This window comes from Ptiloglossa arizonensis, chromosome 2 (genome assembly GCF_051014685.1).
Source record: "Ptiloglossa arizonensis isolate GNS036 chromosome 2, iyPtiAriz1_principal, whole genome shotgun sequence".
Lineage (NCBI taxonomy): Eukaryota > Metazoa > Arthropoda > Insecta > Hymenoptera > Colletidae > Ptiloglossa > Ptiloglossa arizonensis.
In genome coordinates, this window is record NC_135049.1 from 13,099,873 (window position 1) to 13,114,753 (window position 14,881).

Genomic DNA, 14,881 nt, shown 5'->3' on the forward strand with positions numbered 1-14,881 from the left:
TCCCTTCGAGATTGAGTTTCATCTGGGACGTTTGTTCGGAGAAACCGAATTAGTGTGTTAGAACAATCACGTGGAGATATTAAAATAAGACACGGTATACGTATATTTATATTTGCTTTCTATTACTCACACATGGATGCGGTACACGAAAATAAGAGAAACAGTTGAAATAAACTCGTGTCTGGTCTGTTTTATGTTACATGAATTATTCATCTACCTTCAAAAGAAATACTGAAATCTACCGTTCAGAAACTTTTCCGCATAGAAAAGTCTTGCTCTGATTGCGTTGCAGTCGACAAAGCCGTACACATGTGATGCACATTCGAATAAGCCATATTCTCACTTGAAACGTAGCGTAGGCTATGGCGTTAATAGTACCAGACTATAATATGAATATCGTACCTTTGCTGGGTCTAAGGCACGAACCGAGGTTACTTATAATACAAATAATACATGATTGTGTTTACAAGTTAGTATGACCTCAAAGTGCTGTAACTTGGAAACAAGGTCATACGGCGCGTATATTTATCTAAACTTTTTTAATTATTTTCATGTTCTGAATCCATTTCTACGATACTACCCAGTGCCAGGAAATAGTCTGTAAATGCACCGCGAGTTACAATTTTACATTAGGGTTGTAACTCGCAAGAACGATAACTTTCTTGCAAAAAACATCCGATGGTACAGTGTGCTAAGGATAGTTCGATTTACAATAGATAATAGTTATGATTATGACGATACTCTGTAGTATTAATTATTTCACAATATTAATGATTATGTAGTAATTTAAGATCAACAGACTATGAGTACACTAGAGCGCAATAATGTTTAAGAATTACCTATGGAATGAGCAATGATTGAACTATATTATAAATAATAATTAAGTATAGGTAACATTTAACTATGCTATGAATAGCAATAAAGTGTTTCAGCAATATAATAATCATAACGAGAATTAACTGTAATGTTAAAATCTGAGAAGAATCTCTCGATGTAGCAATAATAGTCGAATCGATCCGAGTGGTTATATTGACACAAGGTAGCAATTTTATTTCTAGAAATTGCCCTATTGTATCTCAATCCGAAGTTGAGCTATCGGTAATGAAAATAAGAATTTGTGTATTTTCCTCAGAGTATTATCAATAAATTTGTGAGGCTCTCATGAAAACGAATCCAAACACGACCTCGTTCAAACTACTTTTAATTATATGTATCTCGAATTATTTCTGAAAAACTTTCAACTACGAATCCCATTAATAGTAATCCGAGTAAGGTCATATTTGGACTTAATTTCATTGAGAAAACTTCATCAATCCATTGATATAGTATTCTCGCGAGAATGAAGTTAAAAAATATAAAAATATATAATTTTAATTATTAATCGATACGTGTCGACACGTGAATCAATGTGTTGCTTACAATAATCGCATCTTTTTAGAAGACCGTAACATCCCCGACAAATTAATGGAGAAAGTTTGTGTCTTTATATCGAGGGAAAAATCTGTCGTTATATTGAAGAATTACTGTAACTTCAATTGCTTCGACTCAAACATTCATGGATATCGTGAGTCACGATCACACAATTGAATATAATTGGTTTACAAGTTGTAATATTGTAAGGAGCTAATTGAGTTAAAGCTTTCGCGGGGAGGTTACCAAGAAGCTGATTACAGATACTTCAGCAGGTTCCGCAGAGTTTGTTGAAGCTAGCTCAACAATTGCCAAAGAGCTGGTTATAACTACTTCAAGGTTCCATAGAACTCGTGGCTAAACTGCCCTTCATTGAACAGTCACAGCTCACTTTCGGTTGATGGTACTGCATTTATACGAATTTGTTACTCTGGAACAGTAGGGTTAAGTAGTGGGGGAACAGTTGCGTGTCAATAATTATCCGAGTGAACGTTTTATACATTTTGTACTCTGCAACGATGGTAAGTAATAATGGGATAAAATAAGAAAGAATGGTGGTTATGCACTCCTAACGACTTAAGGGAGAACACCACTTTGGCTCGTGAAAATTCTATTGTAATTTTATTTATATTATGTAGGATGGCAACGAGAGACGCACGCGTGTATACGTGTGGGAGAGTGTGTGTGCTGAGCGAGGGCACGAGTGACCCTCTGCGGGGGATCGGGACTGATCCGAGGGTCGTACAGACGCATGCGTAGCCGATAGGAATTTTGGGCCTGAATATGGTAAAGGCCCATCGTCTGGCTGCCGTCCGGCAACCACTTGAATCAGACAGCATGGTTAGCCTACGTCCACGATCACCAGAGTGTAAGCAACGCTTTTCAAACTTTTTAAGCTCGGTCGGGACAAATTGTCCCTTGGGTCATATACCAAATACAAAACAACACATTCAGTTTCGACGAAACGTTAAATACAAGTTACAAGAATATTTAATAAATACTTGATAGCCTGACTAAATATAAAGAACAAATGAATGTCGATATTTGATTACTACAAACTGCAAAATATTTAGTTCACTCGTTCTGTCCATTGAATGTTTTCATAGATTCAGTATTTTAATTGTATTTTAATTAGCAAATTGTTCAAATATAGCATGTCCCTCCCTAGTTTTTAAGTACCTTCGCGTCCCAATGTTTTATCATTTTTCTTATTTAAATTAACTTCATGAGAAAAGCACAAGACTATTTCGACTTAACTCGAATGTCCTGTCAAAGACGACATACATAGGTTTAGAATAATATTTTCCAAACTAGAGCGCGTAAAATATTTTTAATGTAGAAAAATATGAATAACTTAAACGTCTCTTTCTATCTATACGAATATATTTTTCTCGTTTCATTTTACAAATGTACCACTTATTTAATTTAATAAACGATCCCACAGTTGTAAATTTTAATTCAAAAAAATTACACAAACATTTTATTTAAATTTTCATGATTCTTTATTTGGTATAAAATTATGTGGAACATATAGTGTAATAAATATCATTTGTTTTTTAGTTCGAGAGCTTTGCAAACATTTAATTTGACCAGAGGCTTTCTTTAATTATTTTCTTACATCCAAAAATAATTAAAGTAATGAGTAAAAAATTCAATCAATCGAGAATAATGATTGTGACTTATTTTCAATTAATCAAAATAAGCAGAATAAAAACACATTTTTATTTAAAAATCTGAGGTACAAATATTTTTTTGTAGTGGAACTTTTTAAAATGTTTGGGAAAACTGGTTTAGAAAAAGAATTGCTCAATTGTTCTCCCTTAGCTCATACACCCCTCTATATGCATATTGTTTACGTTTCACGAGTGAATAAGTAATACATCTCCGAGATGGTTGGTCAACGATCTTGTTAAAAGTAAAAGAATTGATTTAAAATGGCTAATCATGCCTTTTGAAATAGAGAAATGACAGATAGTTACTTTATACAATTTATTTCCCTTAACAGGAGCATCTAAAACATTTCCGTTTTTTTTCTTTAAAAATGTACAAAAGAAAGGAGAAGATTGTTCGAGTGTTGTTCTTATAAGAAAAGAAACAAGTATTCTGATGAAAAAATATTTTTTCAAGACTATGAACAATATTTTTGAAATGACTTATTTTCATTAACTCAGTGATGCGGCTCATAAAGAAATAAATTCAAGCTTATGGGACGTAGGCTTCAGATCATTATAAACAAAAGTCACGTTTGTATGGGAAAGAAAGAACTGAACTATGAATAACTTTCTATTTTTTAGATGTCTCTTCAGAGAACACATTCTGTAAAGAAGTAAATACATATTTCAACTGAGACTCGTAAGTAAATTTTATACAGTTCCTTTTTTTCTATACCAACGTGTCTTCTGTTATTCCAAGTTACTTGAAGTTTAACGTATCATGTGTCTTTGAATTTGTTATTTTACGAATTTCATAACTGCGCTAATGAAAATGAGCCATCCTATTGAAAAAGAGGCACTAAATTTTTAATTGCGTAAAGTGCGACTCTAAAATAAATGTTGTTATGAGTGTCTTTGCCCCTTTGAAAGGAACGGAGATATTCTTGATACTTGCGTTAAAGGAAGCACCCTGTATATTGGAGCCGGTAGCCACTTTGAACAGCGAGACTTAGGAGAGAAAGATTTGTCGATGACCTGGATAGCTTAATTGGTTAAAGTAGTAACCCGTTGGTTATATCAGTCACAAGTGAAAGATACGGGTTCGAATCTCAGTTCAGCAATCCCGATTGAGTAATTCCTTTTCTCTTACAATATGCATGTATAAGTGATAAACATACAATATCAGTAATTTCACAGTTATGGGCGTGTAAATTTATAAATATTCTTTAAACGATTCTTTAAATCATTCCCACCGATCAATTAACTAAGTTCATACTGGGCAAATTTTTAACTTTTCTTTAAATTTATCGAAAGAAACGTGATGACAAAAGTGCGAGAAAAGTACTAAAAACTAATCAATTTTAATGTTTCAATGATTTTTATTTTAAACAAATATTACTACGCGTATGCATCATTGGGTATTTACAAACTATATTTTATACAAGAATTGTAAAAAATCAACAAGTGAGAACCATTATTCGTACTCGAAATATATATTTTTAATATAAAGTTATTGCTGTAAAATTGGATTGATACAAGTGTGCATAATCTAGTGCACTATGGAGTATGATATATTTAGTTTTATACATTATCGTGGAATCGTGCATATGTTTATACATTATCACACTAAACCACGTACATGAGAAGAATGCCACCGGGTTTCAGTAATTCTTTCCATATAAACAAAAAGTAAACAACTTCGACCCCAATCGAGATACCTCACTCAAGGAGAAAGACTTTGGTCGGTGCCAAAGCTGGTAACTTTTTGTCCAGTCATTTTCGCGTTAGACTCATCAGAAACAGATAACCCTGTTGTTAAGTGTTGTAATCTTCCCTTATAAGTATTAACAGTGCTTAAATAATCACATTACAAATTTTTTATTAGAGAATATATTTTCCCTTCTATTACAACTGTTTTTTAAATGTTTCTGGTAACAGTTTTGTAGTTTTCCAGAGAAACTTATTTGTTAATTCTACTTATTTTCATCTCAGATAAAGATATCAAGAATGTAGTGAAATTTTTTTTGTTTTGTTAATTTAATATATTTAAAACAAGTTTCTGTAACTTCGACTAAATGAGATTACTGCCCATCTGTCCCGAAAATTAATTAGCTTATTTTATAGTTCAGTAACATGTAGCACTATGACGAAACTTCCACACACGCGCATAAAATATAAGTACTCCCAGTATTTTGTAAATTTTATGGCATTCTATTTCATACCATGAGTTCTCTTGACATTTGTTCAAATTATAGCGTAAAAAATAGAAATAATCAATCGTTCAAGAATGTGCTTATTATCAAGTCGTATTATTTATACTAGAAACGTTATCCAAAGTTTAAAAATATTTTATTCGATCAGAAGTGTCCATCATGTCTGTCACAGTTTTAAGTATACACAACTGAGAACTGATCTAACTGTTATACAGATTGCCTCAGAATGACAGGGCAAGCTAAAAATGTGCAAACTTTAAATACTAGAAATAATCGTAATGTTTTTCGCCATTTTGCAATTTGAGTCTTCATTTTCGAAATGTAAATAATTAAATTGGCAGTTTCCGAACTGTTTGGAAGAGGTAGTTTTAAGATGATACAAAAAAACTATTCTCCTGCAGTTTTCAAACTTCAATAATCAATATATTGAAATAGTACAAAAGAAATGGCCGAATTCTAAATAAAACTTTCAATATAGTTTTACTAAAAATAATATTTATTAACGAGAATATTACCTGGCATATTCAGTACGCTTTCACATTATAAAATAAGTTCATTTATGTTTTTGAATAAAGAGCTCTATAATTTACCTATTACTTCTTTGGGCCAGTCGTATGATTCACATTGAAAGTTCATATCTTTTAAACAAATCTTTCTGTATCAACGCTGAATTTTTCGCGCACTATTGCTCAAACGCTGTATCAGTAGTTTAAGCAGCGCCACCGCATTTGTACCCAATTTACAGTCACATAAGAAAAGTACTTGCTTGATTTGACTTTGATTTGCCACTTCGTGTCAAAACAATCGACGAAAAATATATTGTGTCATTTTCAGTCAACTTTAAGGTTCAAATTGGTATACGATAAATGCTATCTGCTAATATTTTTTAGTTATCAAATTTCAAAAGACTTCATGTGTTTACGAAGTCGGTCATTTCGGATACAACATCCTAATATCAATAGATAAATATAGTTATGTTATTCATGTTTTTCTACATTAAAAATTTTGTTTTCTGCTTCTCTTGTATTGTAAGATGCCCCACCCCCTTCCGTAGAGATAGTGTTCCTTCCTTTGGAAGACATTTGTTTAAATACCAGAACGCGTGGTCACGTACAAGAAACACATTTACACACCACTGACAATATTGCTCCGAATGCATTTTTGCGGACTTTGATGTATGTGAACACTAATTTTAATCATTTTTAATACATCGAAACCACAAATTCTCCCTTGTACTTTAGCACGTTTAAACACATTCATCGCACAATCGTACAAATCGTTCGATTTCAATTGTAGTGGAAAATAGCTTTTATGTTGTGTAACTTTGCATTAAAAAGTATATTCTTGCCAGCATATCGGAGAATTTGAATATTTCTACACAATACACATTACATGAATATCTCTCTTTATCCTTGTAGAATTAAACGTACAGTAGAACAACGATGATCTTTAAATATGTTTCAATATTTGATAAATTCACGTAATTTAATATGGTTTGCATACATGCAAAATTAATTAAAGTTTATAATTTTGTCTATAATACTAGAAAATACTAAAAAAATTTCTACTAATGTAGAAAATACTATAAAAAATTGTGTATGTGGCTATGTAGTATTATCTTACAATTAACTCGATATAGATTATATCTCGTATGAAAATTATGATAGACTAATATATGTAAATATCATACGTAATATTTGGTGTTACAACATTATGTACCGTTATGATTGTAACCGTTGTTTATATTATTTGTAAAAACTCTAAAATTACGTAATCATCAACTTCGATTAAAATTGAATACTCACGAAAATATTCACAGCTATGTTTTAATAAAATAATAGTAATTGATCATACTTTCAAATTTGCTTTTATAAATATTAGTAAGTGATATGGAGTTCTTGCAATAGAAGGGAAAGAAACGTAAATATAATATAATGAAAAAAAAAGGAAACGTAAATTATATATTAAGAGTTTATAAATATGATATTCTTGATCTTATCATTTTTAGAATCTTTTACTTTCCATTTTTCGATACAAACGTAATCGATTTATAACGCAATTGAAAGTCTAACGACAAATTAAGAATGTGTTTGGCGCCATATTAAACTAGCCAAGAAATATTAAAACGTGTTAACAAAATCAAGTAATCGGTCGTAAAATGTGTAAATACTATACAGCCTTAAAAATATACTTTGATCACTACAAAAAGCTGACGATGGACGCAAAATTTACAATCAAATTAAGATTAGAAGATAAAATAAGACATAAGGATTATTTATACATCTAATAAAAATGATAACGCAGTGCAAATTAAATATATCATTTCATACAAATGAGAAACGTTGTACATATAAAATCTCAACATATAGAAATAATTGAAACAACACGACGTGCTCAATACAACATTGAAATGGGCTGGTTAGAACATTAATCACAAAAATGGAAAATACGTAGTGAAATATTACAATCAAACTCACAGATTTGTTTGAGTGCCACAACTTGGATATCACTTTGATATATAAATTCATTTAGAATAATATAAATTATTATAAATAAAACGTGAAAACAAAAACCAAATAACAAGAGATCTTACATTATACCATAAGTTTATATTAACACTACTAATAATAATTCTTATTATAGCTATTAGTAGTATAATTATAATAATTGAAATATCTTCAACAATGGCAATGTTATTGATGCTAATGGCAATGAACAGTAACAACAAAAATAATGTGTAATAATAATTATTATTACATCAAATATAACAATGATATTAATTGACAAATTACATCGATTTAATGTTCTAACCCATCTTGTACCGTTCAACAAATAATACTATGAACTCAGTACTAACTAAAATATACAAATTTGGTAATAACGATTACTGCAAAGTTCAATTTTTTATAACTCTTTACCTTTTTACATGTGTTCACACATAGCACTTAACCACTTGGATAAAATTCATTGGTTCCTTAATCGTACAACACATTTTACATCTTGTTCTTTTTCATGTTCATCATTTTACGTTTTCTGCATCAAAGTTTGTACTACGAAGCGTAGGAAACAAAAACATTAAAATATAACGTAGAATGTTTACTTATTTTAATATTAGAACTAGACCGCCTAACTATTAGGCGTGGTAGGAATCTAATGACAAAGGTTGGGAGAAAATGCAAATAAAATTCAATGTTTTCGAATTAGAAAATGGGATTAACGTATTTCCTTTACATAGTTTTTACTTAAAAAAACTTAGATTATATGGAAGTCTCGGATATTTAAAAAGAAAGTGAAATTATTAAATTGAAATGCTTCAGCAAAGCAGAAACTGCCATCCAGCGGCAATTTAAATAAAAACACCAAATATAACAATCGGATAATAATATTTACAAAAATCGAAGTGAAACAAACAATGAAAATCCATGATATTTCACGGCTTATATAAAGTTCGAATATTCAAAACATCACTGACAACGAACTCAAAGATGAAACTCAAGGCACACGAATCCATAAAGTTCCAATTATTTCACAAAGTGCAAGTCACTCGAGGCGAACATTAAAAATCGTAGGAATACATAGAATAAACTGAATTCAAAATCTCGCGTGCATTGATACACAAAATATTCCGAACCAATTATTGACCACTGGGAATCCAAAGTTGCATAAGTACCGCCCTTTTTCACCAATCATCAACAACACATTCTCGTCATTTTAATTCACTCGAACCCGAACCTAAACCCAAGGGAGATAGACAACACAACAAGTAGACGCACAGATCAAGGGAGGACGAACCGCGTGTATGTTATATAATGTACCCGCGTACGTGTAGATGCGTGAGAGAGTAAGTGAGTGAATAAGTGAGAAAGAGAGAAATCGAGAGAAACACAGAGTGAGTGAGTGAATGAGAGAGAGAAAGAGAGAGAGAGAGAGAGAGAGAGAGAGAGAGAGAGAGAGAGAGAAGCAGAATGAGGGAGAGAGGAGAACGCAAAGCAACGATGATTGCACGAAGGATGCGTTCGCGACGGAAGTACGAGGCACACTAAGGGCGTGGGCAACCGGAGCAAGGCCGGTGTGGAGTTCTGAGGGGAGGACCACATTGATTTTGATTTTCGAAGCGCGCGCATGAGTCTTCGTGTTCAGCTCTGCCCATTCATACGTATGGGACGTTGGTCCTTAGCTAGTAGATACTACATATTCACTTGATCATTCACATTGCGCAGTAAATTTGTTTACAGACAGATCTACACCCATTTTATTAACAAAGGTATATTACGCATCCAGTTGGACAGTTATTGAAATTACATGGATGGTAGATTAATTCAGGAATGTTGCCTATCGTTTCTTCACAGGTGATGTGTAGTATCGAGACACAATTTTTATCTTAAACTGTAGGTTAACCTCTTCGAAAATACTAGCAGACACGGGTATGTGTAATTTTTAAGTTATTTTAAAAATGGTAACGTGGTGGTAACGATTAAAATTTTTAGTAAATATTTATAATTGAATTTCATACCGATACAATATATTGACATTGTCGCAAGATTGATATATACGTATGTTAGGAATTAACATCGGCTTAAATTTTTGTTTGTTTCGAACGAAATGATTCGTCTCTGAACGAATTAAAAGTTACTGGTTCAATATCTCTTAACACTATACTAATAATAAACGAAATATAAAACGAGTGTGTATTTCAAAATGCTTGATAATAATGAACATACATATACAATCGACAGGTAATACCTGTTGTTTCGTTTTACGCTTCTTTATTGAAGTATAATGAAATCGAATGTATTTGTTACAGATAATAAAGATATTTTCAAATAATATATCATGAAACAGGTACTTGTATGTCTAATGCAAAAATGAAAATTTATTTTCTCTAAAAGCTTTAGAATTAATTGCAATTTGACAAGCATCGTGCGACATGATATTTTATTTTCAGTTTACGCAAATAATTTTATCAATAAATTGCCAACGTATCAAATTCTAAATTAATTATATCATAATATTTAACAATTATTATCTCCATTTCGAAGACAGATAAAAACATATGACGAGGTTAAATTAATATTTTAAAAATTTGCGAAGCTGCAATTAAGAATAAGAATGAGTCCTGGAAGAAGAATAGTTGAACTGTATCATTAGATAAAGTCACCATTGTTATTATATTTCTTAGTATTCTTATTATTATTAGTAGTGTTGGTATGTATAAACTAATACACGTATAACCTACACCTTATTATTCATTCATACCAATTGTCTTCGTATATACTTAGATGCTCCAAAAATCTTCTCAACATTGGATAATTTATCTTTATTCATTAATTCCAATACTGCACGAATTCTTCTACTTCTACTTCTACATCTTAAAATTTTTTAGACAGTTTTGTATCGGTAAGAAGTTAACCGTATTCTAACAATAAATGAAAATCGTAAATGCAATACTATACGGAAAAACAACACCATCCGCTGTTAAATCGCGTTCAACGAGTAAGAAAGCTCCAGGAAAGGGAGCCATTCTGGAATAGGCTATTTGGAATTCAAAAAGAGTAATAGGATAACTATTTTGGCGCCGTTAGGTAGCAAACAAAGTAGTATTTCTTGTTTTCCTTCATGAATAACGCACGACGAATGCTGTTTAGTAATGTTGTAGTATCATAAATTATGGGAAAAATAGACGGTTTGAGAATTAGGTGTGCGCGAGAGAGAGAGGTGGGAGGGATGAGCGCGACCCTAACGCGGGGAGTTCTAATCGACGAAAGAGGACTGATCGTTGGAACAGTGGAGTTTTCGAGCGATGACCGCGATGTGAAGCAGACCCACCGTCTAGCGACCACTTGAGAGAGCCAGGTCTACGCCTCTCGCATCCCCCAAGACGGTCATAGCCTCCTAACCTAGGCTACGTAGGCCCAGAATCAGTAATATAAGAAGGGCCGTCGTCTTGAACGAGGGCTGACTGTTGCGTAGTGTGTCGTTCGAGAAAAAGGGTGTCAGATGTCTCTGTTCGAGACTCGTTATCGATAGTTGTCAATAAGCAAATTTAATACTAATTTGTAGATTAGTGTTAAATTTAGTCATAGGCTTACATGTATACTCTAATAATAAATAATACCAATCATTGTTAATTTATAATATATATTAGAAAATGTAAACTTTTGTAAGGCTTTCGTAAAGGGCCAAAGCGACGTATTGGTCAGGACAACGTGATATCCTAATCTACTGACACATCAAATTTTGAAAAGTCTCTACTAAAAAATTGTTAAACATCTACTCTACTGTTTAGATTTGGCGTTTAGCGATTATCGTTCGTTCAAAGTACTGAAAGAATCATTAAGAAGGATGTAGAGATCGAAAAATTCACGTGCAATTGACTTTAATACCCGATCTACGAGTTTCTATGATACCCGGCATTGAAAAGCTATCAATTTCTTGTCAAAAGTGTACAAGGGGTAGCAGAATCTATGTAGAAAAATAATAATTTGTTAGTTAGTCAAAATATTGCTCCAATAAATTTATTTTAAAATAATCCTAATTATATATCACACACATCCTTTGTGTTTGTTATATTTGTCGAAAATATAATTTTAGTTTTCTTGTTTATTAAAGTTCGTTAAATAAAAATAATTAAACCAATTTATAACAATTTAATGATTATAATTAGAAGAAAGATATTTGGGAGCAAATGCACAAAATAATAATTAAATTTTAAATACTTTAATTTGAACATCGGCTCCGAAACTTCCCCATTGAGAAAAAGCATTTACAGAAATTGCCACTTAGCTGGACATTTTTTTTGTAATATTAATTTAACGCCACATCTAACAGTTGTGCTATATAGGTTATTAGCAACCTGGAAATTTGTATACGTATTTAACGAAGAGTTTAAACCGGTTTTAATTATATGAAAAGCAATTGCTATAAGTTAAGAGATCAACAAGGAGAAACACTTCAGTGCAACACTCACTGTTTAATGAGCTTTTGCACGGTAACAGTGTTTGAAATGTTCAAGCTATTGATATATGGTTTTATGACTAACTGATTAATAGTATTAAAACAGAAAATAATGCGTATCAATTCTATTTAATAATGATAAGAGTTTGATGAATTATTTAGTAATAGCAGTGTCATCATCGATTGGAAGGCTTGCTCTGTGAGAGCACTATTAGGCATAACCGAATCTAGAATGTATGTATGACATCCTGAAGCGCACCTACAATGCATCACATTGTTGGCTACAATAAAAATGTATTTTTAGCGTCATTTTACATTTATTTACTCATAAAAGTTAAATTATACGTACTAAAACTTCAAATTAAACAAATACTGTGACTCACTAAATGCCACCTTCTTACAGTAAATTAAAAGGTAATCGAAACCTTCCTATCGTTATTTCGTTAGTATAAAAACGAGCGATTTCAACCAAGTTCTTTTCCTACAATCGCAAAACAAACCTGTGTCCAAGCAACATTTCTAAGACAAAATCAATTACAAAATCAATTGGTTACGTTATTTCGTGTTACTGATAAATAAACATCTCAAGATGTACGTACCGTATACCTTTTATACTTCATCTACAATTTTACAATCAACCGATGGATTCTGTGATTTGTATTGAATTTTATTTTACTTACACGAGCGACTCGGACGGTAAAAAATTGAAGAACGTCGAAACTACACTTTCCCTCGTGTTCGCGTAAATATTAGGTTGTTCGGAGAGTCATTTCGTTTTTTTCCGGTGAAAATGAAACACGATCTTTTCAGAGTGTATAAACATTTTATTAAATTACATATTCTCCATTTTGGAAAACGAAATCACTTTTCGAACAACACAATATATATGTCAAATTGCACACCGAAATTTGCCAACTACTTGTCCAAATTGTCGGTAGAAGAAGATGCAGTCGAGGTAAAAGAACGTGCTTACTAAGTACACGAATGATGTGATCTCCAGCTGCGTGTTCGGCATCGTCGTGGACTTGATAAATAATCTAATAATGCTACTTGTATAGTAACAATGCTATGTAAGAATGCTACGTATTAGTATATGTAATAATGCTAATGTAAGAATACTACATACAATAAGATTGATTGGTGACTTCCATCGAGAATTTGATACTCAGAAACATGCCTGAGCTCTCGAAGACGCTCGGTTTCCAATTTATGATGAAAAGCAGAAACAAGAAACAACCTGATCCTTAGCCACTACGACAATAACCGTTCACGGATTCAGTTTTTTCTTCGGTGGTTACGATACCATCGCCACCCAGTCGTCTTTGATCGTTCATCACTTGGCAGTGAATCTCGAGATCCAGAAGAGATTGCAAAAGGAAATTGACGAGTTGCTTGAACAAACACAGGGCAAAGTTGCTTGAACAAACGCAGAGTCAAGTAACTTAAAGAGACAGAGCGGATCCACACACCGTGGCACCAGATGTTTTCATGTTTTCGGTTCACTGTGTTCCCCCACAAAGTGCAAGGATGATCACCGTGGGGGTTTTAGTGGGTAGGTACCCCGCAAATCCTGGTGCGGGGAATCCCACACTCCCCCCAACCCCTCCCCAAGGAGTCAGGAGGGTCTTTCGAAGATTTCCTCTATGAAAAAAAAAGGCCAAGTGACTTACAACGCCATACCAGAGATGGAATATTTAGACGCGGTTGTCAACAAATCATTGAGGATACGTCCGATGCCAACCATTTTGGATATTATATGCGTGAAAAACTTCGAACTGCTACCAGCACTGCCAGAAAAGAAACCCCGTACACTATCAAAGCGAGAGAGAACATGCGGGTTCCAATTTATTCGATCCATCACTATTCCTCAACGATGGGAAGAGGATTACAAGTTCCGGTCTTTCGGAATGGTGCACAGAATATGCATCGCTAACAAGCTCGCGTTGACGGAAATCAAGATTTTGATGTTTCACCTTTTTTGCTCGCTGTGTTTTCAAGTCTTGCTCAAAAACGAGTACACCATTGGAACTCGCTAAAAGTGTGTCGTACGCGGTACTTCAGAATGGATTTTGGATACAGATCGAAGCTAGAAACGATCCTCGCGCATTCGTTAAGGCTTCAGCGACTAATGACCGTGCAAGCCTGGAGACTTATTATCAATCAATTCTTAATTAGATGCAATGAATAATGACAATGAAACAGTTCAGATGATTGGATTAATTGTATGTAGAATTGTATCAAAAACGTAAGTACTTGGAAGAATCTTTACTACACTTCGGTAATACTTTTATAAAAGTCGATATACAATTAATATTGCATAAAAATATTAATACCAATGCTACAATAACGAAAATTGATACCAAGTAGGTACTTGAAATTTCGATTTGATTAATAGGTATTATCGAATTGATTAATATTATTAATAGTATCAAAATCGATTTTGATAATTAACGTTTGTAAAACATAAATGTAACAACCATAATCTAATTCGACTCGTGCAAACGTTTTATATTTTATCTTGCAATATGGCGATAAGCTGGCATTAATTTTACAATGCTGAGTTTCATAAATAGAATTCTGTTTTGTAGAAAGAAATAATTTTTATCGCATTTCTTTCCATCGAAGAAATGAATCGAAAGAACCAAAGATGTT

General features: G+C 32.7%; 2 protein-coding genes across 5 annotated transcripts in view; one reads left to right on the plus strand and one right to left on the minus strand.

Moving 5' to 3' along the window:
• Positions 1-9,288, minus strand: part of Machr-a (muscarinic Acetylcholine Receptor, A-type) — a 49,389-nt gene extending 40,101 nt beyond the window's left edge. For 3 of the 4 annotated variants that reach the window (XM_076327151.1, XM_076327149.1, XM_076327152.1), the window contains exons 1-2: positions 8,907-9,288; positions 8,194-8,325 (exon numbers count right to left, since the gene is read on the minus strand). The gene's annotated coding sequence lies outside the window, so the exon portion shown is untranslated. Of the gene's footprint in view, positions 1-8,193; positions 8,326-8,747 lie in introns of all 4 variants that reach the window. The other variant, XM_076327150.1, reaches the window with a different exon arrangement.
• Positions 9,289-12,818: 3,530 nt separating this feature from the next.
• Positions 12,819-14,265, plus strand: LOC143154817 (cytochrome P450 9e2-like). Its single transcript, XM_076326807.1, has 4 exons — positions 12,819-12,824; positions 13,192-13,286; positions 13,509-13,636; positions 13,886-14,265. The coding sequence occupies exons 1-4, from the start codon at positions 12,819-12,821 to the stop codon at positions 14,263-14,265; spliced, it is 609 nt and encodes a 202-aa protein (XP_076182922.1).
• The last annotated feature ends 616 nt before the right edge of the window (positions 14,266-14,881 follow it).

Excerpts from the sequence above, each read along its gene's own strand:
- LOC143154817 (XM_076326807.1), top strand. Across the intron at positions 13,287-13,508 it reads CTAATAATGCTACTTGTATA|TTTTTTCTTCGGTGGTTACG; the intron begins GTAACAATGCTA and ends TCACGGATTCAG. Across the intron at positions 13,637-13,885 it reads GTTGCTTGAACAAACACAGG|GCCAAGTGACTTACAACGCC; the intron begins GCAAAGTTGCTT and ends TGAAAAAAAAAG.